Source organism: Akebia trifoliata, chromosome 3, assembly GCF_017979445.1.
Source record: "Akebia trifoliata isolate Shusen 1 chromosome 3, ASM1797944v1, whole genome shotgun sequence".
NCBI classification, from domain to species: domain Eukaryota; kingdom Viridiplantae; phylum Streptophyta; class Magnoliopsida; order Ranunculales; family Lardizabalaceae; genus Akebia; species Akebia trifoliata.
Genome location: NC_141377.1, coordinates 4,041,619 through 4,067,486, shown reverse-complemented (window position 1 = coordinate 4,067,486; position 25,868 = coordinate 4,041,619). Strand labels below are relative to the sequence as shown.

Below are 25,868 nucleotides of genomic sequence, written 5' to 3'. Positions count from 1 at the left end.
GCATTCTTCAAAAAGTCATTTATTTTTAATGACAATATTACCATTCCATTTCCAAAGGTACAAAATTATGGTGTTGAAAGTTAAACATAACAAGTAAAAAAGTCTTCACTTGGTCAATACTCGTCTGATGTGGAATAGACATAGAATCACAGATCTATTTTCTCGAGATATACAAATATACATTTTTATGAGAATTTACATGTGTGTATCCCAAAGAAACATAACTATGATTTTGTATCCATACCACATCAACTGAGTATTGACCGAGTGAAGACTTTATAATTAGAATCTCAGCACTCAAACATAAAACACTCAACATTATTAAAATATTATTTTTAATTTTTATTATCAATAAAAATGATTAAATTCCACTTTCACCCCCTATGATTTGACATAATTCCATGGTAAACAAATGTTATTTTACCATCATGTAATTTTTTTTATACAAAAATAAATATATTTTAAAATTCAAAAAATGTCTCCATATAAGCATTCACGCTCTTACGCATGAACCCATTTTTTCATTAGAATTTTTTTTATAAAAAAAAGGAATAAAATTTTAAAAAGTGCAAATAATCTTTATAAAAGATTTTTTTTTTAAATCATTTTTTAACTGTTTAGTTGACGGCATGTAGATGGAAGGGCGGTGAGTCCATTAGATAACTATAGAGGAGGTAAGTACAATTGTCAAAATGTAAGGGTTGATATAGAATTATGCCCATAATTATCCCTTAAAAAAATTACTTTTAAAAATAGGTAAAGTTCAGGCCTGTAGCCCCCACTGAACTTTGGGAAAAAATTATATTTAGGACCACAAGTTTTGATTGATATGGGAGATAGCCCTTGGATTTTTCAGAGGGCATAGCCAGACCCCACTTTGGAAAAAAAGTATAGTATTTTAGCCCTCAAATTTGTATTGATATTGGAGATAGTCCCTATATTTTTTAAAGGCAAAGCCACGTACTAGTAGGGTGACTCAAAAACTCAACTGATGTGTACCTTGCAAGAATAGTAGATTTCCTCGAGATACACAATTACATATCCCCATAAAACATGTGCAATTATGTATCCCGAGAGAAAAAAAACCTATAATTCTTGCACCTACCACGTCATTGAGTTTTTTAGTTACCCTATTAGGTTGAGTTACAAAATCAACACTCGATTAGATATAAAGATACTCGTGAGTTTTTCAAAAAAAAATATTTTCCTTACTAACTTAGTAAGATTTCAAGACTTACTAAGGGTCGTTGAGCTCAAAAGGATTACCACATTGGCAATCCAACACCAAGGCCTCTAGATTTCATGGAAAAACTATATATCCAAATTTCAATGGGATTTCTCATTGTTTCTTAGATTACGATCCGTTGAAGCTGCTAGTCCACTTGAAAATTTAGGAGAAACCCTCCCTTATACTCACAAGTGGTGTTTTTTCTATTTTTAAAGTAGTGATATTCCCTTCAACTTTTTTAAAGAATATTTGAGACACCTCTTGACTTTGATTCCCTATAAAAATAATGAAAAATGACCTCAATGACTCCATCACCATCATCATACACTATCACAACCATTATAATCATATCATCGTCATCATCTCATCACCGCCTTCATCATCATACACTATCACAACCATTATAATCATATCATCGTCATCATCTCATCACCGCCTTCATCATCAGCATCTCATTACCATTATCATCATCACGCCATTTTCATCATATACAAAAGGTTGAAGATTACTGATTTTTTTAAGAAAAATCAATTGTTTCCTTTAGTTGAAAAGTGAAGACTTGAGAATAAGGGACATGTCAAGAAAGTGAAAATAGAAGGATATCAAAACAATTCACCAAAATCTTGAACCAACACATGTTATGTAAAGAGCATTGTTCTTTCAAAATTTTAATGTTGGTTGGCCGCTTTATCTTGGAGAAGAAGAAAGAATTTTTGGGTAAATTCTTCGAACTTAAGATTTCATTTCTTTGAACATTCAAATCACAAGAACAAGATTGAATTTTTGAATAAGAAGAATGATGAATTTTGAGATAGACAAATCAAGGGTTCTTTACAAAACATTGAAGACGTTAGATTGAAGATGAGGTTGAATAGGTTAAACATAGTTTATCCTACAGTAGTAACTTTATTATAAAGATTATTAGTCAACCATCATTTGCAGTGATAACCCCAATATTTGCATAGAAAAAAACCTAGATTATCGGTCGACATGAACCCTTAGCCCCCGATAACAAAAAATTCCCAACCTTCTCTTCAATAATTTTTCGATTCCCCTATCTTCTTCCAATTTCTTCTTAACCACTCTCTCCTATAAATTTTAGTGGTAAAGAAGGGTGGGATAATGAAAAAACAAAAGGGATACTCCCCACCCTCTTGAAAATTGTTTAATTTTATAAATACCAACCCAAGAGAGTACAATTAACCAAATGGTCCACTACATAACCATGCATTTTCTTTCAATGGCCATCATTATCTGCACTTTATCTTAATTATTGGGATAAATATTATAAAAATAGAGATTCTATTGCCACAAAAAATTTTGCTAAGAGCAACCCAATTCATATGAAATCATCAAAGAAAATGTTTCAAAAAATATATATATCATCAAAGAATTAGCACACATGTTTGGGTGGTCTTTGTAAAAGTTGATGGGGGCAATAGAAGGTCCTCTATAAAAATCCCATATCACCATTAAACTCCATTATTACTCTATAAAAATCCCATATCACCATTAAACTCCATTATTAATCCTCTCTCTCTCTCTCTCTCTCTCTCTCTCTCTCTCTCTCTCTCTGTGGTTCCGTTTGGTAGGATTGATTTATATTTACTTAATTTTTTCTAATTATGTATTTTTGTAAAACATAAAACTAACTGAATGGATTTTATTAAAAAATCTAATTGAATCCAATCAAACCACCCGTTTGTTCCAATTTTTAAAATACTGATGGATAGTTTGGAAGGGCCACATGACAATACATCGCCCTCCCAAATATCTGCAAAGTAGAGTTTATTGGAGCCACTCTACAGAAAACATAGAACAGATGGTGAGACCGTTGGTCAGTATTGATCAAGTTTTGTGTAATATTGGGAATCAAAACCAGAAATCAATTACATCTATTTAGAAGATTTCCCACCAAACCAGTATTCCAGTACCAAGAATCTCTCCACAGAGTAGCTGAGCCTTTAAGTTAAAACATAACCCTCATCAGTAAAAGTGAAAAATTAAAACAACACAAGAACTGAACAGAGCACAAATTTTGTGTATTAATTAAAAAGCTTAACAGCAAGACTAGTAAGATTGTAAGAATAAGAATATTGCAGAGAGAGCCTCAATCATAATGGATCTCATCTATTTCAAGATAAATTTTTCTATAATTCATAAAAATGACGTTTAAATCCACAAACTGTGGAGAAATCTACAAACCTGTATTCATCCAAACATGCTCAACTATATATAAATACACGCCCTCCTTTACAATAAATGCGCTCTACTTGTTAAAAAACAGACCCTTCTTCTTCCCTTTCCTTTTCTCAACAGCCTGCAATAAGAGTTAATAACCTTTGTAACTATGCCTTTCAAGAAATTATATAAAGGATTAGAAGTAAAGACACCAATAATCGTAGCTAAATAAACAAATAACTGAATTCTAAGGACAGATGGGTCTGCGTGCATGTTAGCCTTCAACATAAACGAGAAATATTGGCAAGCAACGTCCTTAACAGACGAGAAAAACAAGCAAATAAAAAATTCCATTTAATATAATATGTATTTCTTTTCCATTATGGCATTGCAACACCTTTAAGGTGTTGAACAGATGCAATGACATTACATTATCTTTTCATGATTACTTTATGAAACTTCTGGTTAGTTATGTCTCCCAAATTAAAAATACTAATAAAAATAATTTTGGATTTTTTGGATTGATGTGCTGATCTAATAGATTATTATGATAGGAAGTGTTTTTTTTTTTTTTTTAAAAACTCTACTTTCTTCTTTTCCAAAATTTTCAACCTAATCTGGGATGTCATTAGTATCTCTTAGGAATAACTGTGACACTATTTAGTGTCACGAAGTAGAGATACCAGGGTAAGCCTCTGCCATGTCTCTCAAAACTTAGTGTTATCATGTACTTGCACTTGTCTGGTTGGTTTACATCGTAGATGCCCGTAGTGACACATTCAAAGAAACATGTGAACCGACATCATCATCATCACTGTCTACATCATATCCCAATTACTGAGATCGGCAACTTAAGTCCTATTTTACCTTTCAATTCTATCTTGAGCAATATATTCATCAGCCAAGGCATGTGCCTTGATTTCTTTCCTTACTACCTACAACCACATCATTCTGGCCATCTTGCTCTTTTAGAACCTTAAACTTGCACTGAAGTGATCCTTACCATTGTAGTTATTGGCCTTCTTTGCACATGCACACACCATTTCAAATGATTTTCTTTTATTTCTTATAGAAGCTACTCCTATAATTAATTTCTGATTTTATCTTTCCTAGTCTTACAACTTGTTAAATTTTAAAGTTAATTTTCAGAAGTCTTATTTTATTTTAAGGATTGTAGTGAGGGTATTTATAATTTTGTATGAGCCCCACTTCACATTTGTAGTTGACACACATCACTTTCTCTCTCTTCTCTACCTCATCACCTTTTCCTATGTACTTTTCTGGAATCTTCACCTTTATTGATAGACCCCATTAACATCAATTATCTCCATTTTCCCATGCAACCAACCTTAAGCTCCAATGTATTTTCGTTTTCCATCTTGAACCCTCTAGAAACCTTCTTGAAACTTCTTGAATAAGCATTCTAACATGATAGAAACTTCCCCCACCACCTATATATACATGTAGGAAGTCTCATTCACAAAATAAAATCCTTGAAATAGTCCTTGAGAAGAGAGAAAGTGAGTAAATACCATCAACACTCCAAATTCCATATCTTGTATAAGCGGAGGTCCCATTTCCAACTTGTAAAGTTTCATTTTGAATTAACTTAGTAATTTTCTTTTCATCTTTTTTAATTATTCTTCTTCTTGTTGTTGGTTGTGAATCTTGGGCTAGTATGTTTCCATACTATTTGAGAAGCGAAATTTCAAAAAATTGGATTTTGTCTTTCTCCACATGGTATTCAAGCCACAAGGGTGGTGTTGATATCGTCTTGACTCTCTTGGTGAAAAAGATCAATTACTCCTGAAGATGGATATGGGTAGAAAGTTCAATGGCTTTGGTATTGAGTTGCTTACTCAATCCACACTATAAGATATGGAGATCATATATGGAGTCTTATCTTCTTGACGAAGACTTATGGGAGATTGTTGGTGGAGATAATACGGTGGCTCCATAAAATACTCCAGAAAATGTTGAAAATTTGAAGAAATGGGGAAAGACTAATGCAAATGCGAGTCAATTTTGAAGCGTTCTATTTCTCATTGCTTATTTGATATCATCATGGGTTGCAAATCTACTCGTGAGATTTGGATTACTCTTGATGGGCTGTTCAACAAGAAGGACGTGGCTCGATTGTAATTGTTAGAAAATGAATTGGCTAACACTAGCCAAGGTGAGCTCTCTATCTCACAATTCTTTTTGAAGATTAAAAATCTTTGATTAGAAATTTCCATTCTTGATCCAGAAGAAAGTATCTCGGAAGCACGAATGAAACGCCACATAATTCGTAGGTTAAAAAGGGAATATATTCCTTATGTTACATCTATTCAAGGGTAGGATGTACAACCATCCTTAGTGGAGCTCGAGAACCTTCTTACTTCTCAAGATTCTTTGGCTCATTCAAATGGTTAGATGCTCAATTACGATAAATGATGAAGATGCTCTATTTTCAAGCAACAAAAAGAATTATTATAAGGGCAAGGAGCAAGGTAGAGATTCCAAAAATAATGGAAACTTTAATGATACTTCTTTCAAGAATAATGATGAAGAATCATATGGCAAAAATGATGAAAATCGGAAATGTATCGAGTGTTACCGATGTGGTAAACTAGGGCATATAAGGAAGAATTATCAGGTAAAATTGAAAGAAGAAAATGTAGCCGAGAAGGAAGGTGTACCTAAAGACAATATGGAGTGGGGAAAATGCTTCATAGCAAATGCCACTTCAATTAATGCTTTGACATCAATTAATTTTGAGAATGATTGGATCATTAATTCCAGCTGTGGGCATCATCTCACTAGTGACGTGTCTAAGTTCTCAAGTTTCTGCAACTACAACGGTAATTACGCTATCAACAGGACAGACAACTTTGTTCACCCTGTTTAAAAAAGAGTTGTTATCATCAAAGGCGATGGAGCTGATCACATCACACTCAATAATGTTTTTCAAGTACCAGGCATGAAAAATAACCTCTTTTATGTTTCTAATGCGGTAGATTCGGGACATTATGTCTTATTTGGACCCAAAGATATGAAATTCCTTCGGAATATTTCATAATTGAAGGCGGATGTCGTTCATACAGGTACAAGAGTTAAAGATTTATTTGTTTGATCTTCGACTACCTCCTATGTTAATAGTATGAGTTCAAATGATCGGGCATCAATTTGACATGCTAGATTGGGGCACCTTAGCATGGACAAATTGAAAGTCATGGTGCTGAAAATTTTGGTGAATGGATTGCCCAAATTAACTTCTTTTGGTTATGGAGGTGTGTGTGAAGGTTGTCAATATGGTAAGGCATATCGCCTTCCATTTGACAAATCTTATTCTAAGTGTAAGGTCTCATTGGAGTGTATCCATAGCGATTTGATGGGATCTTGTAACACACCTTCATATTCTAGCTTCCATTATATATTGTTGTTTGTAGATGATTTCACAAGATATACATGGGTTTATTTTGTTAAAGAGAAGTCGAAAGTATTTTTAAAGTTTAAAGAATTTAAAATGACAGTTGAAGGTATCCTTAACAAAAAGATCAAGAGGTTGAGGACGAATAATGGTGGTGAACTTACTTCCAATGACTTCTTTTCATTTTGTCGGGCAAAATGTATTAGAAGATAGTTATCTTGTGCCTATACACCTCAACAGAATGGGGTGGCCGAAAGAAAAATTAGGCACATCGTTGAAACTTGTAAAAGTTGGCTACATGCAAATAATTTGCCCAAGGCCTTATGGGCAGAGGGTATGGCATCTGCAACTTATGTAATTAATAAGGTGCTTCTTAGCCCGATTAATATAAGATCTCCCTATGAGTTGATGTTTGTGAAGAAACCTAGTATCAAACATTTTAAAGTATTCGGATCTATTTGTTTTGTTCATGTACCAGATCAAATGAGATCAAAATTGGATGCAAAGGCAAAAAAAGGCATTTTCATTGGTTATGATGAAAGGAAGAAAGGTTTGAAGTATATGTGTAGACACTCCATTTTCGCACTTGCCTAATTAATCAACTTGTCAACTCGATTGTGACAGTTCCCAATGATGGATGATATTGCAATGCTCTATTTTGTTGTTAGATATGTTCCAGAAATTCAGATTAGGTATCTCAAACAAATAAAACTGTAGAAACCACGCTACGATAGGAAAATATGAGGCAAAACTTATAAATCATCATTTTTCAGACAAAAAGAAATTTGACGATAAAAATCACTAAAAAAAGTACCTAAATTACCAAAATACCTCTAACATCAAAACATCCTTAGAGCCCCCTTACACTTAGGAAAACCTATTTGAACACATAAAACAACAAAATGAAATCAAATAAATCATTTCATCAATTTTCACCAAATTCGACAAAATTACAAAAATGCCCCTCATAAGGTTTACAATCATTTCATACAAAAAATTTCATAAATAACACAAACCCATAATCCCATTGAATTTCTTATGAAAAATCAATTCCAAAACATCCTGGAACATCGAAAAACGACTTGAAACACAAGTTCTCTTCAGGGATAAAACAATAATTTTTCAATTTTAACAATTTAAAATTTTAAAATTAATAAATAAAATATTGATTAACATAAAGTGAAACCTTAATAAAATTAATTTAAAAATCTGAACCAAGAAAATTAGTCAATCAAGTCCTCAGGTAAAATTGTTGATGGTTGCCCACTTATTTAAAAGGAGCCCTCTTGATATTTATTAAAAGACTCTTCCATCTGGGGGTCCAAATAATTAAAGATATAATTAGGGGTTCTCCACAAAACTTAAAAATATATTCTTTTATTGTACGTAAGAATTAAAATCATAATTTAAAAGATCAAGTCAATCTCATAAGACTTAAGTCAAAACCCTAATCTAAAGAAACCTAGTCAATCAAATAAGACTTAAGTCAAAATCCTAATTCACCTTATCTAAAAGGAGACCTAGTCAAACCTTAATTCTTCTAAAAAAACTCTATAAATATAGAGCCTCCACAACCTAATTTCGAATGTCAGAAAAAATCCTAGAAAAAGTCGGTCAAAAAGTCTCTCTAACCTTCTCCAAACCTCAATTTTGAAGCTCTAACTCCCTACCTATCATCCAAGCCCCAACTTTACTCAAAAAAATCGTAAAAACCCTCCAAAAATATCCAGAAATCCCTTAAAAAAAGTCAGGAAATACTCAGATTTAGAAGAAAGATACTTCAACTTGGAGATCTAGCAGTAGACCAATACTTTTCTAGTACATAACAGTCAGCCATTGAACACAGATGCGGATTGTATTACCTAGTAGCACCACAAACAAATACTACTCGTGAAAACAATGTGCTATGTAGCAATGTAAGAAGAGAGTATCATAAATTCAATCTTATTAACACAAATATAACAAAAGATTTAAGACTGAAGACATTCGCTAGTGAAAGAACTAAGAAGAATATGGAAACCACAGTACAATACAAGCAAAATCACACAAAATCAGTCCCCAAAAAAGGTTGGTTGAAATTTCCAATTGCAAGAATTTAATTTCATTAATTCAAACAAAAGCTTCCATCAATACTCTAAAAACCCTCACTCCCAACTAGTGTGATGAATAGTGTTAAGGTGTCAAAGTGGGGTGGTGGGGGTGGCGATTGAAGAGAGAGAGAATGAAAGAATTGAGATGACAAGAGGACCAAAAAAGGGAAGAAAAAATAATAATATGAATACTTAGATCCTCAATTCTTCTATCTTAGCCCTTTCCTACTTGCACATGGGATATATGGTCAATTGGGATTGTTGAACCTTCCACAAGAAACCACTAAAACCCTTGAAGCCTAAAACATTTTCTTCAAACCCTTTATCGGGCTTAAGAAAATCTTCACAGGTATTAAATTGAGACCCTAAGAAGTAGATTGGGGTACTTGCTAAGCTACTCCTGATTAACGTAAGTCCCCCCCCCCCCCCCCCCCCTAGAAAGATGTCTCACCTTCTAAGAATTTATCCTTTTCTATGAGTATTGATACCATGTTCCAATTTTAGTTGTGTATAAAATGCTTTGTGTAGCATTCTCTTCTTCTATATATCATATACAAAGGGAATGAAAAGCTCAGGTTTTTTATGATAAAAGGAGGAGGTTGAGGTGTTTAAACTGGTTGTTTTGGATGTCAAGCTTTTATTTGATAATGGGTGAATTACTATTTCATGGGCTGAAAAATTAGTTATTTACAATTCCGGCTCACTGTTCATTTTAATTACTAAAATGTAAACAATCACATTTTTGTTATAAAAATACAAATAAAAATACAAAAATTCATACCAAAGTGAATATTTTACAGGTTTAAAGTGTAATTGTCACTTTAAACCTGCGAAATGGTCACTTTAAAAACCTCCGAATTCTTTATCGTTCACGTTTAGGTAATTAAAATGAACAGTGAGCCGGAATCGTAAATTCGTCAAAAGTTGATCACTTTTTCATAAATATCTCTAAAGTTAAAGGAAGGATCTCTCAGTTTGAGTTGGAGATTCTAAAGAGATGGGAATGTAGGTTTTAATCAGCTTTTATTCATACAAAATCTGTTGTTTGGCTAGGCTGAGATGAAGACTAAATAAAAATTAGTACAGATGGTTCTGTTGCGGTTGGTGGTGCTAGAATAGGGTTTATTGGAAGAGATTATCGTGGAGTATGTAAATTCGCAGCTTTTGGGTATCTTCAAGAAAATGATATAGTTGCAATGGAGCTTCAAGCTATTATTCAAGCATTACAGTTTGCTTCATCAAAAGGCTTTTTGAGATTAACTATTTCATCGGATTCGCCTTACACTATGTGAAAACTGAAAATTTTGACAAGAAAATTCGACAAATTTTAGATAATGAATTTTGACGGCCATGGCCTTTGAAATTTGTTATGCTCCCCAATTCGAGGTTTAAAGCCATTAAATTTCTCCTATCCCCAATTAATTTGACAGTTTTGGTCCATGGAAAAAAATTGACAATGAAAAATTCAACGTCTTGAGTTGTCAAATATAGGCTTTTTTCAAGTTGTGTTATGTGATAAATATTTTTAATGAAGTAATGACCTCTTCTTGGAAGTATGCCTTGTTCGATAAATCCAAAGCTTCATCACCAAATTTCAAGTTTGTAGATTTAAGTTCTATTGGAGGGAGGCGAATAAAGCAGCTAATTTAATTTCTTTGGCTCATAAAGGCGTGTCATCTCCAGATGCTTTATGGTTTTACCTTTGTCTAGTTTGCCATCTGAGTTGAATGTTATTTTACAAGAAGGAAAAATGAGAAAAATCTTTGTTTATACATGGAATTTTCAAACAATACTGCTGGTATTACCTTAAAATGAGAAGGGAGAAAACTCATTACCATGTCAAACAACGTACTTCATGTACAAAATCGTCAGATGCAGATCGCAGTGATTGAAGTAATCACACTAGTGGATCATGAAAATACATATAAACTACGTTCTAATTATCGATTCATGGCTCAATATCATCGCTCCTTATCCCAAATATTGAGGTTGATAACATGAATCATATTTCGCCATTCCACTTGATTTGGCTCTCCATGGTATCAATCCTTCTGGTAACTAATAAACCAACTCCTTTAATCTCTCACAAACCCTTGAAGTCTCTACACCAATTCTAGAACTAGTGACCTGCAAAGATCAAGTTTAAATAACCCTATTAGTATTTTAAATTTAAATTTATCAATCTACAAATAAATAAAGATGATAGGAAGTTAATAAATACCCGAGAAAGGATTGTGTGGAAGACCTTATCACCCACTAAAGAAAAGTTAACATTCACAACTTCAGCTCCTTCTTCCTCAAGTACCCTAATCATTTGATGAAGCATGAAATTTTTGTTCAATCCAGTAATCAAAATCACCTCCAATGTTGAACCCATCTCTCTTAATTCAAATATTGGCATTCTTAACCCTGGCATCATTGAATTACTAGTATCATTTGTAATTCCTTCAATACCCATCATTTGTTGCTTCCTAATCTTCAATTTTTCTATTCTTTCTCGCAATTCTTTTATGTAAATTGCGGCGCGATCCAATCGATCTCGCTGAGGGGATGTATCCTGAAAATTCAGAAAAAAAATTATTTAATGATCAATTCGAAGGAAAAAACAGTTTGATAGTCAAATTAAGAAAATTAAAGCTTGTAAGCGTATTCCATGAGATTAACATAGTTGCCCTAGAATCACACATATTTTTCTTCCCTATGGGCCGGATTATGGGTCATGCAATAAAGGTTCACCTTCTCCATTAGTTAAACAAATTATCTTCTTACTGATGAAAAATATTTAAAGAAACCATATACTATAAAATCATTAACAAGACTTCCGAGAAATTGATCTCTAGTGCAAGTTAAAGATTCCAAAATGCATGAAGAAGATTATAAATGACGTAGATAGAGATTGTAAGATTTGAATATGAAGAAATAGCCCTTGTAGAGTTAAATGAAATAGGATTCATGTTGCCCATCCCAAATAAAATAAATGATGATGGTGACAACGAAGAGGAAGTGTAAGACTGAGGTGGATTGACTAAGAAGCAAGACTTGCTAGATATTGCTTGGGCTAGCAATGTATTGGCAATTGCTAGATATCTAATAAAACACACATTATATCAGGATTAGGAATCCTAGAATTAATGTTGTTGATTTTGAAGACACCATTCCTAGTGATAGGTTGGGCAACGCAGGCACTTTGAGATCTTCAAATTCTACAATTGGGATATATACCACTTTAGAAAGTAGATGTTTTGAAAATTGATTTGCAACAAATCTTCGTTTATTTAAAGAACATAAAATCATGTGTTGTTAAAAAGAAAAAAAAAATTTGAGATAGTTTGAAAGAGAACGCACAAAATTCAAAAGAACAAGACAAAGAATACATAACAAATTAAAACTATTATTGAGCCAGAGAGAGTTCCAAGACGAACCCATTACCAAAGTGTGAATTTTTAGTAAACCCATCTGTTTCTAAGTCTTTCTAATTAAAAATAACCACCAAAAACATTTTGAGAGTTAAACAAGAGAGTGAACATTTTGAGGGTAAAACGAGAGAGGGAGAGAGAAATCCAAGAAGAACCCATTGAACCAAAGTGTGAATTTAGTAAACCCATCAGTTTCTAAGTCTTTCTAATTAAAATAACCACCAAAAAACATTTTGACAGTAAAACGAGAGAGAGATATCCAAGAAGAACCCATTGAACCAAAGTGTGAATTTAGTAAACCCATCAGTTTCTAAGTCTTTCTAATTAAAATAACCACCAAAAAACATTTTGACAGTAAAACGAGAGAGAGATATCCAAGAAGAACCCATTGAACCAAAGTGTGAATTTAGTAACCCATTAGTTTTTTAGTCTTTATAGTTTATAATTAAAAATAACCAAGAGAGAGAGAGAGAGAGAGATCCAAGAAGAACCCATTGAACCAAAGTGTGAATTTAGTAAATCCATCAGTTTCTAAGTCTTTCTAATTAAAATAACCACCAAAAACATTTTCACAGTAGAACGAGAGAGAGAGAGAGATCCAAGAAGAACCCATTGAACCAAAGTGTGAATTTAGTAACCCATCAGTTTCTAAGTCTTTATAATAAAAAATAACCACCAAAAACATTTTGAGAGTAAAACAAGAGAGTGTAAACATTTTGAGAGTAAAACGGAGAGAGAGATCCAAGAAGAACCCATTGAACCAAAGTGTGAATTTAGCAAATTCATCAGTTTCTAAGTCTTTCTAATTAAAATAACCACCGAAAACATTTTGACTGTAAAACGAGAAAGAGAGGGAGATCCAAGAAGAACGCATCGAACCAAAGTGTAAATTTAGTAAACCCTTTCAGTTTCTAAGTCTTTCTAATTAAAAATGACCGCCAAAACATTTTGAGAGCAAAACAAGAGAGAGAGAGAAAGAGACAGACCTTAAAGGAATTGTGGTGGTTATTAGGGATGAGAGAGGAAAGCGTGAAGCAGAGACCCTTCATGTGTATTCTCCTATTTCTCTCCACAGTCTTCCTATCAACCTTAGTTGAATCACTATTGTATTTCCTCTTCATCTCTCTTTTTTATTTTTTTTATTTTAAACAAATAAGCAGAGAGAGACCAAGAAATAAACACAAAAGAAAAAGAAAATAAAAGAAAAGAGAAAGAAACAATTAGTATCTTAGATTGGGGTGTGTGTTTTGGAAACCTGAGATTGGTATTTAAAGTTGTGAAGAGTAGAAAGGAAGACCAAGAAAGAGACACAAAGAAGAAGGAAGGTGCATAATTCAGCTATGAAGTGTTTGTTTTTATTTCTCAAAGGTTTGAAGTGGGGCCCTACTTCATTTGTTTGGCTTGCATTATACGTGGCGGCTCATAGCCAGACTACTGTTACTGTTGACTCTGCGTTTACGCCGACCAATTTCACTACCATCCCATGCAAAATAGAGAGAATTAGTAAGACCTCCCTATACTTTATTAAAACTTATAGGGACACCCTTTATTTATTGAACAATATAACTTACCTTAGGCTATCATTATCAATGGGTGGGTCTGGTTAAGCCCCTAATCCAGTCCTAAAGAGGCGGGTTATGCTTAGACCAACCCTATACTTCTATTCAGACCAAAGTTGGCTGTGTCGGAGCCCAACCCTAATAGGCTACAATGGACCTCAAGTTTTAAAAAGAAATTAGATTTATGCATTTTTTGAAATTGTCTGGAGTCATTTGATATTTTTTTTAAATAAAAAATAGGGATCAAATTAATTTCTATCCTAATTGAACAATGGCTAGAAATAAAAGTAACTTCTTATTTATAACAAATTTTAGTTATTTTTTCTAGAAAATTGTAAATCTATTTATACATAATGTATAAAAATAAAATATACTAGTAGACTAAAATAAGTTGAGCATTGTTAAGCCTTCGCCAGGCCTAGATTTAATGGACTCAAAAAAATTTAGCACAACTAAGCCTTCTTTTTTTCAAACAGGCCAAACCAAGTTAGTGGATCAACATACTCAATTGACACCCCTACTTTATAAAGAAAAAAATCATTTGATGAAGTTCAAACTAAGTCAAAACATAGTGAATGATGTTATTTTTTATGACGGAGGTTCTGAACATATAGACTTTACTAGCAAGTGTGAGGCAACTAAAGTACATGCAATACCCCACAAATCACACATATTAGGTAAGTAAGGATAAATCCCTGTGGGTACTTGAACTCAAGGCCTCTCCTTTTTTAAGGGATGTCTTAGTCACTGTCCCCGATGCTTTTTGTTTAATGATGTTGAATATCGATCACTCTACAAATGAACAAGGTTAAATAATTGAACACTTGTAAAGCAGTGAATGGGCCAACATGACATAGGCACAGCCACATAACTGTAACATGATGATTGCATTGAAATTGTAATCCATATACGTACGTCAAATAAAAAGATATGAAAAATTGTCGTTAAAAATGCCATTGAAACCTTCACCAACCAACCATTGATGGTACTTTGTTTAACCATCAATATAACTTTTAGTGATGATATCATTAGAATTAAAGGTGATTTTTATCCATTGGTAAAAAAAGTTTATTTTGTAGTAAAAAGACTATAAAATCCTTAGATTTCAAGAATATTGCACGTTAAGATTGAGAGAAATTCTGAAACCATAAATTTGGAGTTTCGACATTACCCTAAGCTTAGAAATACTCAACTTTCTAATAGAAAGATTCAAAATACCGAAATTTTGTCAAAATTCCACCAATATATATTCATAAATGATATTTAACATAAAATCTCTAAATTATGCTACTCCTTTTTTTTATTGAAAGCATAAATAAAGAATTGTGCAACTATTGAAAGATATAAAAAATGGATGCATAACACTTTTCTCTTTTTTTCTATCGAACCACTTTACTCAAATCTCTTAACAAAATACCGGATAGAAAATCAATATCTTGGATGATTGTTCTCACCCTTGAATTTAATGAATTTACGACTCTTTCAAATCCTAATAATGCTCAAGCAAAATAATATCCATAAAAAGGGGGGGGTGTATCTCAAATATTCATAGATAAATAAGTAAAGGTGTGGAGTGAAAAGAAATTAAATTTAGATTGACAAATTTCAAAACAAGATATGACTCATTCAAAAAAATGTATCCCAAACTCCCAATTAGTGTGGGGCAGGCACTAGACACTCAACCGCTTGTAGTATGAATGCAAACTAGAAACATATATGTTAAAATTGACGTATAAAGGATAACATGATAACCATGTTCAAAAATCCAATTAAGAAGACATTTTCTGAAAAGGTAAGAGAGAAATCTTAACTGAAATCACTTTCTTTACGAAATAAATACAGCTGTCAGTGTTTTCACACGCTCGATCTGCTTCTACTAGACCAACGGTAGGTAGGTGGTTTGGTTACGAGGACTTTGACTAGTCAAAGTTATGCCCCGTGCCATGGGCGGGGCTAATAAGGAGTTAGTGGGGATAATTGCTCCTACATAACTTTGAGACACCCTAATATTTTCAATTAATTATATGTCCCATTTGCCCCCACACCCTCGTCTCCCTAAAATTTTTGTCCCCACATCCTCACTTCCCTCCATTCAAAATTTTCAACTATACAATTAATTATAGTTTACCCCCACTATAAGAAAATCCTGACTCCGCCTCTGCTCGTGCTATCATTGTTAATTCATAATTTTAAGGTCATTTAAAATAATGATAAAAAATCGTTATATTCAATGCATGAACATAGGTCATTGATTAACTTCCAAGTCAAGGTCTTTAAGAAGTCTACTATGATATTTTTTTAATTCCATTGACACCAACTTTTATTAATAGCACACCAATTCATATGGTGATCTTAGTAAAAGTTGATGTGGTAATAGTAGCTCTCTATCTTTAATATGAGTTGTGATTTTTTTACTCAAAACACGGCTGACATGGCAAGGCCATAGAACAATAGATCTTTTTCTTCGAGTTCACAAGAAAAACGATCAATGGTTATATGCCCTTGCCAAATCAGTCGACTACAAATCGAGTGAAAATTTTCGAGTCAAAAAATCATTAACGTTTTAACATTGGGTGGTCTAAAAGAATAAAAATATTAATAATAAATAAAATGATTTAGCTAACAAAATATGTGGATTTTGGATATTTTGTACTAACTAGTAGTGAGTTTGACACTAGAAAAATCAAAAATGCCATTGGATTTATCTTTATAAAATACCAAGAATACATAACTTAGAAAAACAGACACTTGGATCAAAAGTTACATTTAAATCTTCAAAATTATAACTAGAGAAATTTTCATTTGTCATTACAAGTCATAAAATAGATCAAAATATATATCTAAATCTTCAACAGTGTCTATTATTCTTTATTCGTCACAAATCATTAAAGTAGATCGCAATCACAATTGAAAAAATCAAGTAAAGGAAAATATATGAAAAAAATCCTATTTTAGATACTTCAAAACTTCTCTTAAAATGAGGAGCATTTGGAAAGAGAAAAATGACATTTAGCATAAAAATTCCATAGGTTTATGGCAATATCAATAAAAGGTCACTTTTTTTTTAATACTCATGTTTTTGACAAAAATGCCCTCACCTATAATTTCTCTAATAAACCCTTGAAAAATAATCTTCTAAATTGTAATTTTCTCCATCGCCACATTTTATACCATCGAGAAATAGAGATAGATCCATTCTCTCTTCCAAAAATTCATCGGAGGTCACCAAAGAGACTCTAGATTCGAGGACAGTAGTGAATCTTGTAGTTACACACTCTCGTATTTGATCCACGATTTATTGAAGATTTCAACCAAGGTTATCAATCCCTCCTCTATTTCATTAATTTTTTTAGTTGTTTAGATATTCTTATAAACTTTGAAATAATGGTAACAAAAAATATATATATTTGATTTCACAAAAATTTTATGATTTTATTCATAAAATTTACACAGTCTCGATTATCGATGTTGGAATGTATCGTCGAGACTCAACGATACGTATTGTCAAACTATGACGAAATTGTCTAACAGAAATTTGTATAAGTGAACATATCTACAACGTCAAACCTCAACAATATAGGTATCGTCAAGCCTTAATGCTATAATACATTCCAGCATCGAGGTTTGACATTGAGTAAATTTTATGAATAAGACCGTAAAAATTTTGTGAAACCAATTTTTTTTTTTTTTTTTTACCATTTTCCATTTATATAACTATGAACAAAAATATATCAAGATTGTAAGAATATAAAAATATTTATAATAAAAAATAAATAAAACAAATAAAGGGGAGATTGATAATCTTTGGTTGAAATTTCCAATAGATCATAGATCAAACATGAGGGTTTGTTACTCAAATCTAGAGCTTCTTTGATGTATTCCAATGACTTTTAGATAGAAAGAATGGATTTCTATCTATCTATCTATTTCAATAGTAAAAAATGTTGGGAGGAAGAAAGTTACAATTTAAAATATTATTTTTCAATGATTTATTAGAGAAATTATAGAAAAAATACATTTCCAAAAACATGAGTTACTGTAACAAATAATCCTATTTTGAATATTAAAAAAAAATATGACCCTTTTTCACCATTGTCATAACCTATGGAATTTTTATGATATATGTCTAAGAAAAAAATTATTAAGTTATCATCCAAAAACTATGGGTCTTCAAAGAAAAGTTCCTATATCAGGGACCATTAACTATTTTTTCTACACATCAAACAAGATGAGGTCAACTACAGTCAAGGTCAATGGTAAAGAGATTCTACTGTACTGGCCACACCCAAAACCAAAGTTGCCCTAAAATTCGAACACTCTTTTCAAGCTTTACTTTTTCAATTTTATTTAAAATGCATTCTTCAAAAAGTCATTTATTTTTAATGACAGTATTACCATTTCATTTCCAAAGGTACAAAATTATGATGTTGAAAGTTAAACATAACAAATAAAAAAGTCTTCACTCCGTCAATATTCGTCAGATGTGGCATAGACACAGAATCATAGATCTATTTTCTTGGGATACACAATTGCACATTTTTTATGGGAATCTGCATGTTTGTATCTCCAAGAAACATATCTATGATTCCCAAATCCATGCCACATCAGCTGAGTATCAACCGAGTGAAGACTTTATAGTTAGAATATCAGCACTCAAACATAAAACATTCAATGTCATTAAAATATTATTTTTAATTTTTATTATCATTAAAAATGAGTAAATTCCACTTTCACCCCCCTATGATTTGACATAATTTAATGGTGAACAAATGTTATTTTACCTCTCATGTAATTATTTTTTTATACAAAAATAATTATATTTTAAAACTAAAAAAATGTCTCCATTTAAGCATTCACACTCTCATGCATGAACCCATTTTTTCATTGGAATATTTTTTATTAAAAAAAATAATAATAAATAACATTTTTTTTAAAAAGTGTAAAATAATCTTTATAAAAAAAATTTAAAAAAAATCTTTTTTTAACTGTTTAGTTGACGGCATGTAGATGGAATGTCAGTGAGTCCATTAGATAACTATAGGGGAGGTAAGTACAATTGTCAAAATGTTAGGGGTAGATATAGAATTATGCGCATAATTATCCCTTAAAAATTACTTTTAAAAATAGGTAAAGTTCAGGCCTATAGCCCCATTGAACTTTGGAAAAAAATTATACTTAGGACCACAAGTTTTGATTGAGATGGGAGATAGCCCATGGATTTTTCAAAGGGCATAGCCACGTACTGACCCCACTTAACTTTGGAAAAAAAATTATAGTATTTTAACCCTCAAATTTGTATTGATATTGAAGATAGCCCCTATACTTTTCAAAGGGTAAAGTCACGTATTGGCAGGGTGACTCAAAAACTCAAGAATCGTAGATTTTTTTCTTAAGATACACAATTTCATATTCCCATAAAATATGTGCAATTGTGTATCCCGAGAAAAACATATGGTTCCTGCACCTATCATGTCATTGAGTTTTTGAATTACCCTATCAGGTTGAGTTACAAAATCAACACTCGATTAGAGATATAGATACTTGTGAGTTTTTCAAAGAAAAACATTTTCCTTAATAAGATTTCAAGACTTACTAAGGATCGTTGAGCTCAAATGGATTACCACATTGGCAATCCAACATCAAGGCCTTTAGATTTCATGGAAAAACTATATATCCAAGTTTCAGTGGGACTTCTCGTTGTTTCTTAGATGACGAACAAGTGACGACCTTATCACCAAAATCCAATGTTGAAGATAACATCTTTTAAGGAAAAAATTCAAAGGGGATTTAGTTAGGATGCTAGAATCTGATTTCTTGTCTATAATATTGTAGGAACCAAATTTAACATTCCTCGAGATTAATAAAATAATTTTAGATATGGAGAGAATTACTTTGAGATTCTACCCGTCCCAAAACCAACTCGATCCAAGTTGATCTGAACCAAATCTGTCCAAATAAGGAGCCAACTGCACGACTCCCCGTCCAAGTGATGGGAGAGGTTCGGCCTCTTTGTAGCAGTCGGACCCTTGTCTAAGAGATGTTGGCTCGGCTCCTTCAAAGAGGCCGACCCCCTCCCCTCTAAAATAAGAGGTTCAGCCCGTTGAAGCCGCTAGTCCACTTGAAAATTTAGGAGAAACCCTCCCTTATACTCACAAGTGGTGTTTTGTTTTCTTTTTTTAAAGTAATGATATTCCCTAAAACTTTTTTAAAGAATATTTGAGATACCTCTTGACTTTGATTTCGTATAAAATAATGCAAAATGACCTTAATAACTCCATCACCATCATCATATTCATCACTATCACAACCATTATATGATCATCTCATCACCGCCTTCATCATCAACATCTCATTACCATTATCATCATCATCACCACGTCAATTTTATCATATCCAAAAGGTTGAAGATTACTGATTTTTATAAGAAAAATCAAAAGTTTCAAAGAATTGTTTCCTTTGGTTGAAAAGTCAAGACCGAGAATAAGGGACATGTGAAGAAAGTGAAAATAGAGGGACATCAAAACAATTCACCAAAATCTTGAATGAACAAGTGTTATGTGAAGAGCATGTTTCTTCCAAAACTTTAATGTAAGTTGGCCGCTTTATCTTCGAGAAGAAGAAATAATTTTTAAGTAAATTCTTCGAACTTAAGATTTTATTTCTTTGAACCTTCAAACAATAAAAACAAGATTGAATTTTTGGATAAAGAGAATGATGAATTTTGAGATAGACAAATCAAGGGTTCTTTACAAAACATTGAAGACGTCAGATTAACAATGAGATTGAATAGGTTAAACATAGTTTATCCTACAATAGTAACTTTATTATAAAGATTATTAGTCAACCATCGTTTGCAGTGATGAGCCCAACATTTGCATAGAAGAAAACCAAGATTATCAGGAGACATGAACCCTTAGCCCCTACTAACAAAAAAATTCCCAACCTTCTCTTCAACAATTTTCCGATTCCCCTCTCTTGTTCCAATTTCTTCTTAACCACTGTCTCCTATAAATTTTAGTAGTAAAGAAGGGTGGGATTATGAAAAATCAAAAAGGATATTCCCCACCCTCTTGAAAATTGTTTAATTTTATGGACACCGACCTAAGAGAGTGCGATTAACCAAAAATGGTCCACTGCATAACTATGCATTTTCTTTGATTGGCCATCATTATCTACACTTTATCCTAATTATTGGGATAAATATTATAAAAATAGAGATTTTATTGTCACACCAAATTTTGCTAAGAGCAACCCAATTCTTATGAAACCATCAAAGAAAATGTTTTTATATATATATGGGGCGGTTCAAGGGCCATATGAGAAAACATATGAAAAAACTTTCGTTTTTCAAAATAAGAGTTTGAGGTTTTGGATTGAGCTGATTTTTTTGCAAGGATAGTCACTATGATGAAAAGATCATCCTCACAAAAAATCAGCTCAATCAGAAACTTCTAAATCCATCAAAAGTGATTTACAAATTAGTGATAAAAATTAGTAAAAAATCGACGGTCCACATTCTAAATCACTTTTAATGGGGTTAGAAGTTCCAGATTGGACTGATTTTTTTTTTTTTTTTGGATGATCTTCCCATCATAGAGATCATCCTCACAAAAAATCAGTTCAATCCAAAATTTCTAACCCATATTTTAAAATTTTATTAAAAACGAAAGTTTTTACATATGTTTTCTCATATGGCCCTTGAACCGCCCCATACATATATATATATATATGTATGGGCGGTTCAAGGGCCATATGTAAAAACATATGAAAAAACAATGATTTTTCAAAATATGGGTTAGAGGTTTTGGATTGAGCTGATTTTTTGCAAGGATGGTCACTATGATGAGAAGATCATCTTCATAAAAAATCAGCTCAATCAGAAATTTCTAAATTCATGAAAAGTGATTTACAAATTAGTGATAAAAATTGACAAAAAATCGACGGTCCACATTCTAAATCACTTTTAATGGGGTTAGAAGTTTCAGATTGGACTGATTTTTTTTTCCAGATGATCTTCCCATCATAGAGATCATCCTTACAAAAAATCAGCTCAATCCAAAATTTCTAACCTATATTTTAAAATTTTATTAATATTACATTGTTTTTACATATGTTTTCTCATATGTCCCTTGAACCTGACCCATATATATATATATATATATATATATATATATATATTACTAAAGAATTAGCACATGTTGGGGTGCTCTTTGTAAAAGTTGATGGGGCAATAGAAACTCCTCTATAAAAATCCCATATCACCTTTAATCTCCATTATTAATCCTCTCTCTTCGTTCAGTTTGGTTGGATTGATTTATATTTACTTAATTTTTTCTGAAGTATTATTATTTTTTTTGTAAAACATAAAACTAACTGAATGGATTTTATTAGAAAATCTAATTGGATCCAATCAAACCACCCGTTTGTTCCAATTTTTTAAGTACTGATGGATAGTTTGGATGGGTCACATAACAATACATCGCCCTCCCAAATATCTTCTGCAAAGTAAAGTTTATTGGAGCCACTCTACAGAAAACATAGAACAGATGGTGAGACCGTTAGTCAGTATCGATCAAGTTTTGTGTAATATTGGGAATCAAAACCAGAAATCAATTACATCTATTTAGAAGATTTCCCACCAAACCAGTATTCTAGTACCAAGAATCTCTCCACAAAGTAGCTGAGCCTTTAAGTTAAAATATAACCCTCATCAGTTGCAATTGCAGTTGATGTAAAAGTGAAAAATTAAAACACACAAGAACTGAACAGAGCACAAATCTTGTGTATTAATCAAAAAGCTTAAAAGCAAGACTAGTAAGATTGTAAGAATAAGAATATTGCAGGGAGAGATTCAATCACAATGGATCTCATCTATTTCAAGATAAATTTTCTATAATTCGTAAAAATGACGTTTAGATCCACAAACTGTGGAGAAATCTACAATCCTGTATTCATCCAAACATGCTCAACTATATATAAATACACGCCCTCCTTTACAATAAATGCCAAACCGAGCTTAAAAAATGCGCTCTACTTGTTAAAAAACAGCCCCTTCTTCTTCCCTTTCCTTTTCTCAACAGCCTGCAATAAGAGTTAATAACCTTTGTAACTATGCCTTTCAAGAAATTATATGAAGGATTAGAAGTAAAGACACCAATAATCGTAGCAAAATAAACAAATAACTGAATTCTAAGGACAGATGGGTCTGCGTGCATGTTAGCCTTCAACATAAACGAGATATGCTGGCAAGCAACGCCTTTACCAGACAAGAAAAACAAACTAATAAAAAACTCCATTTAATATAATATGTATTTCTTTTCCATTATGGCATTGGCACCACCTTGTGTTGAACAGATGCAATGACATTACATATCTCTTCATGACTACTTTTTTCTTTTCCAAAATTTTCAACCTAATCTGGGATATCATTCGTATCTCTTAGGAATAACTGCGACACTATTTAGTGTCACGAAGTAGAGATACCAGGGTAAGCCTCTGCCATGTCTCTCAAAACTTACTGTTATCATGTACTTGCACGTGTCTGGTTGGTTTACATTGTAAATGCCCGTAGTGACACATTCAAAGAAACATGTGAACCGACATCATCATCATCACTGTCTACATCATATCCCAATTACTGAGGTCGGCAACTTAAGTCCTATTTTACCTTTCAATTCTATCTTGAGCCATATAATCATCAGCCAAGGCATGTGCCTTGATTTCTTTCCTTGCTACCTACAACCACATCATTCTGGCCATCTTGCTCTTTTAGAACCTTAAACTTGCACTGACGTATTCCTTACCATTACAGTGCACACACCATTTCAAATGATTTTCTTTTATTATAATTCTTATAGAAGCTACTCCTATAATTAATTTCTGATTGTCTTTCCTAGTCTTACAACTCATCCATCACAATGTGTACAAATTTTCCATGCTCATTCTATGAACACGTCATTTCTTGAAAGCCCTACACATTTACTTGATCAATGATATTCCAGAAGAGCTGCTCCACTTTATCCACGAAGCACTAATTTTATAGGTCAAATCCTCACCAATTTCTCCATCTCTATGGACGACTTATCATCATCATAATCAAAGCCTTTTCTACCAAAAAGTTTGCATTGACTAAAGAATCTTATTCCTCCACTCAATTATGCCTAAGCCATTTCTTATGTTAATTCAAGTGTGCTCATATCTGCTCTCACTACATGAATGCGTCTTATTTTTGGTCTTGCTCTAGCACTCTTAGAACCTTCACCAAAAGGGGCTATAATAGGGGAACCTAAATAATGGAAGTGCTTTCTTTGGGGTATTTCTTCTCTGCCAGATTTTAATAAGTGTCCCATCCTTAGTGTCAAATGTCCCAGAAAAAGTTCAAAAAAAAAAAAAAAAAATGATTTGTGTACAGAAAAGGGTGAAGATGCATTGCAACTAGAAGTCAACTTAAGAGAAAATAAAGCTTGAACAATCAGTCATCTATGAGCAGGTAAATCTACTTCACTAGATAAGTGCCAACTTCGGATACAAAGGAAGCACTAGTGCACCATTTAGTTAATATTAATCAAAATTTTAGTTTCTAAGTTAAAGTTATACCCTCATGATAAACAATCTCATGGTAAGCACAATGGTATCTCTTAACCTGCAGGAGGAAGAAAACAAGAAGAAAAATTAGAGATGGATCATTCTGCAATTTTCAATAGGTGGGGCTTAACCAAATTACCGTGTAAAATAGATCATAAACAATACATCCTCGAGCAATTGCAAGGTGAACTCTTCTAAAATCTTTGATAAATGTTGGTTTAATATAAAAAATTTGAGGTAACATTTCTACAAGACATTTTTTATGGTCAAGAAAATTTAGTGCTTCGCAGACACATTTCAGATATTTCAGCCAATACATGGCAGTAAGTCACTGCATGTATCTATTATATATTAAATGCAATTGGAAACATAAACCGTCGTAGTGCCACCTCACCCAAAATTTATATATATATATCGAACTATAGTTACTCCAAATTCAAAAAAGCTACCCAAAATTTTGGAACAAAGGGACCACATATCGATGCAGTGAATTCGGATGAGCATAAGGTCCTACACTGAATTTCTGATGCAATCGATAGAGGATTAGTCTAGGAGATCTTCAATGTTCTACTTGTATAGAATTATTTGACTATTTTAAGCAATACAAATGGTTTATAGTCTAGTAATACGTCTTCCGATGAGAATTTGTTTTTCTTGATACCAATAGTAATGGTTTAGTATGGATTAATGAGGCATTTTGGCCCTAAGATTAGTGTCAACGTGTGCTTATAAAAAAAAATATCAAAGGATGGGATTAAAAATAGGGTTAGGTAAGGTGGTCTATTAATACAAAATATCTTTTAGAAAAGATGAGCTACTGATGCTTTTTCTTTGTGCTAACGTGAACCAATTCTAATGTCCCTATTTGTAAAAAGTAGCTTTTTTTCCATTTTCTAGTATTTTTTTATATGAATATCTTTACAACCAATCAGCACTTACGACCTGCTATCTGTTCTTAAAACAGACTCAGCCCCAGCAGAACTAAATATTGAAAATGATGAAGGATCTCCAAAGGTAATTGAAACCTGAAAAAAAAATATAAGTACTATTAGGACACAATGAGCAGAAAAAAGGTCACGGCCCAATGCAAAAGTTCTTATATTAAGTACCAAGGTTACGACCTCCTTGGCCTATCTAAGAAGTCAACTAGATTTTGAACATTATGCATTCATCAAGCAGACAAGGATAAGAAACCATACAGTTGTGCTTGGCAGAAACTTTTCTGTGACAACAACACCACGAGGTCCAATACACTTGATACTATAACCTTCCCTCTTAATGGCCAAAATAGCTGCCTCCCAGATATCAAGATATCCCGCCTGTGCATTAAAAAGAAAAATGGGCATAATCGACCATAAGATTCCTCTAAAGTGAGAGTTGTGTCTATGGTAAAAATCT

General features: G+C 32.6%; 2 protein-coding genes across 5 annotated transcripts in view; both read right to left on the bottom strand.

Annotated features, from left to right (window-relative positions):
• Window positions 1-3,485: 3,485 nt before the first annotated feature.
• Window positions 3,486-25,868, bottom strand: part of LOC147405610 (uncharacterized) — a 43,469-nt gene continuing 21,086 nt past the window's right edge. For 3 of the 4 annotated variants that reach the window (XM_086433410.1, XM_086433414.1, XM_086433412.1), the window contains 4 exons: window positions 25,670-25,789; window positions 25,413-25,495; window positions 24,483-24,528; window positions 22,750-22,967 (listed from right to left, as the gene is read on the bottom strand). In XM_086433410.1, the coding sequence (XP_086289536.1) occupies window positions 22,917-22,967; window positions 24,483-24,528; window positions 25,413-25,495; window positions 25,670-25,789 (300 nt within the window). In that variant the 3' untranslated portion in view covers window positions 22,750-22,916. Of the gene's footprint in view, window positions 3,549-22,749; window positions 22,968-24,482; window positions 24,529-25,412; window positions 25,496-25,669; window positions 25,790-25,868 lie in introns of those variants that run through there. The other variant, XM_086433411.1, reaches the window with a different exon arrangement.
• LOC147405611 (transcription factor bHLH162-like) lies at window positions 10,709-13,642 on the bottom strand. Its single transcript, XM_086432718.1, has 3 exons — window positions 13,314-13,642; window positions 11,133-11,468; window positions 10,709-11,038 (listed from the first exon to the last, which is right to left on the bottom strand). Exons 1-3 carry the CDS (start codon window positions 13,446-13,448, stop codon window positions 10,970-10,972), a joined length of 540 nt encoding a protein of 179 aa, XP_086288844.1. The 5' UTR covers window positions 13,449-13,642; the 3' UTR covers window positions 10,709-10,969.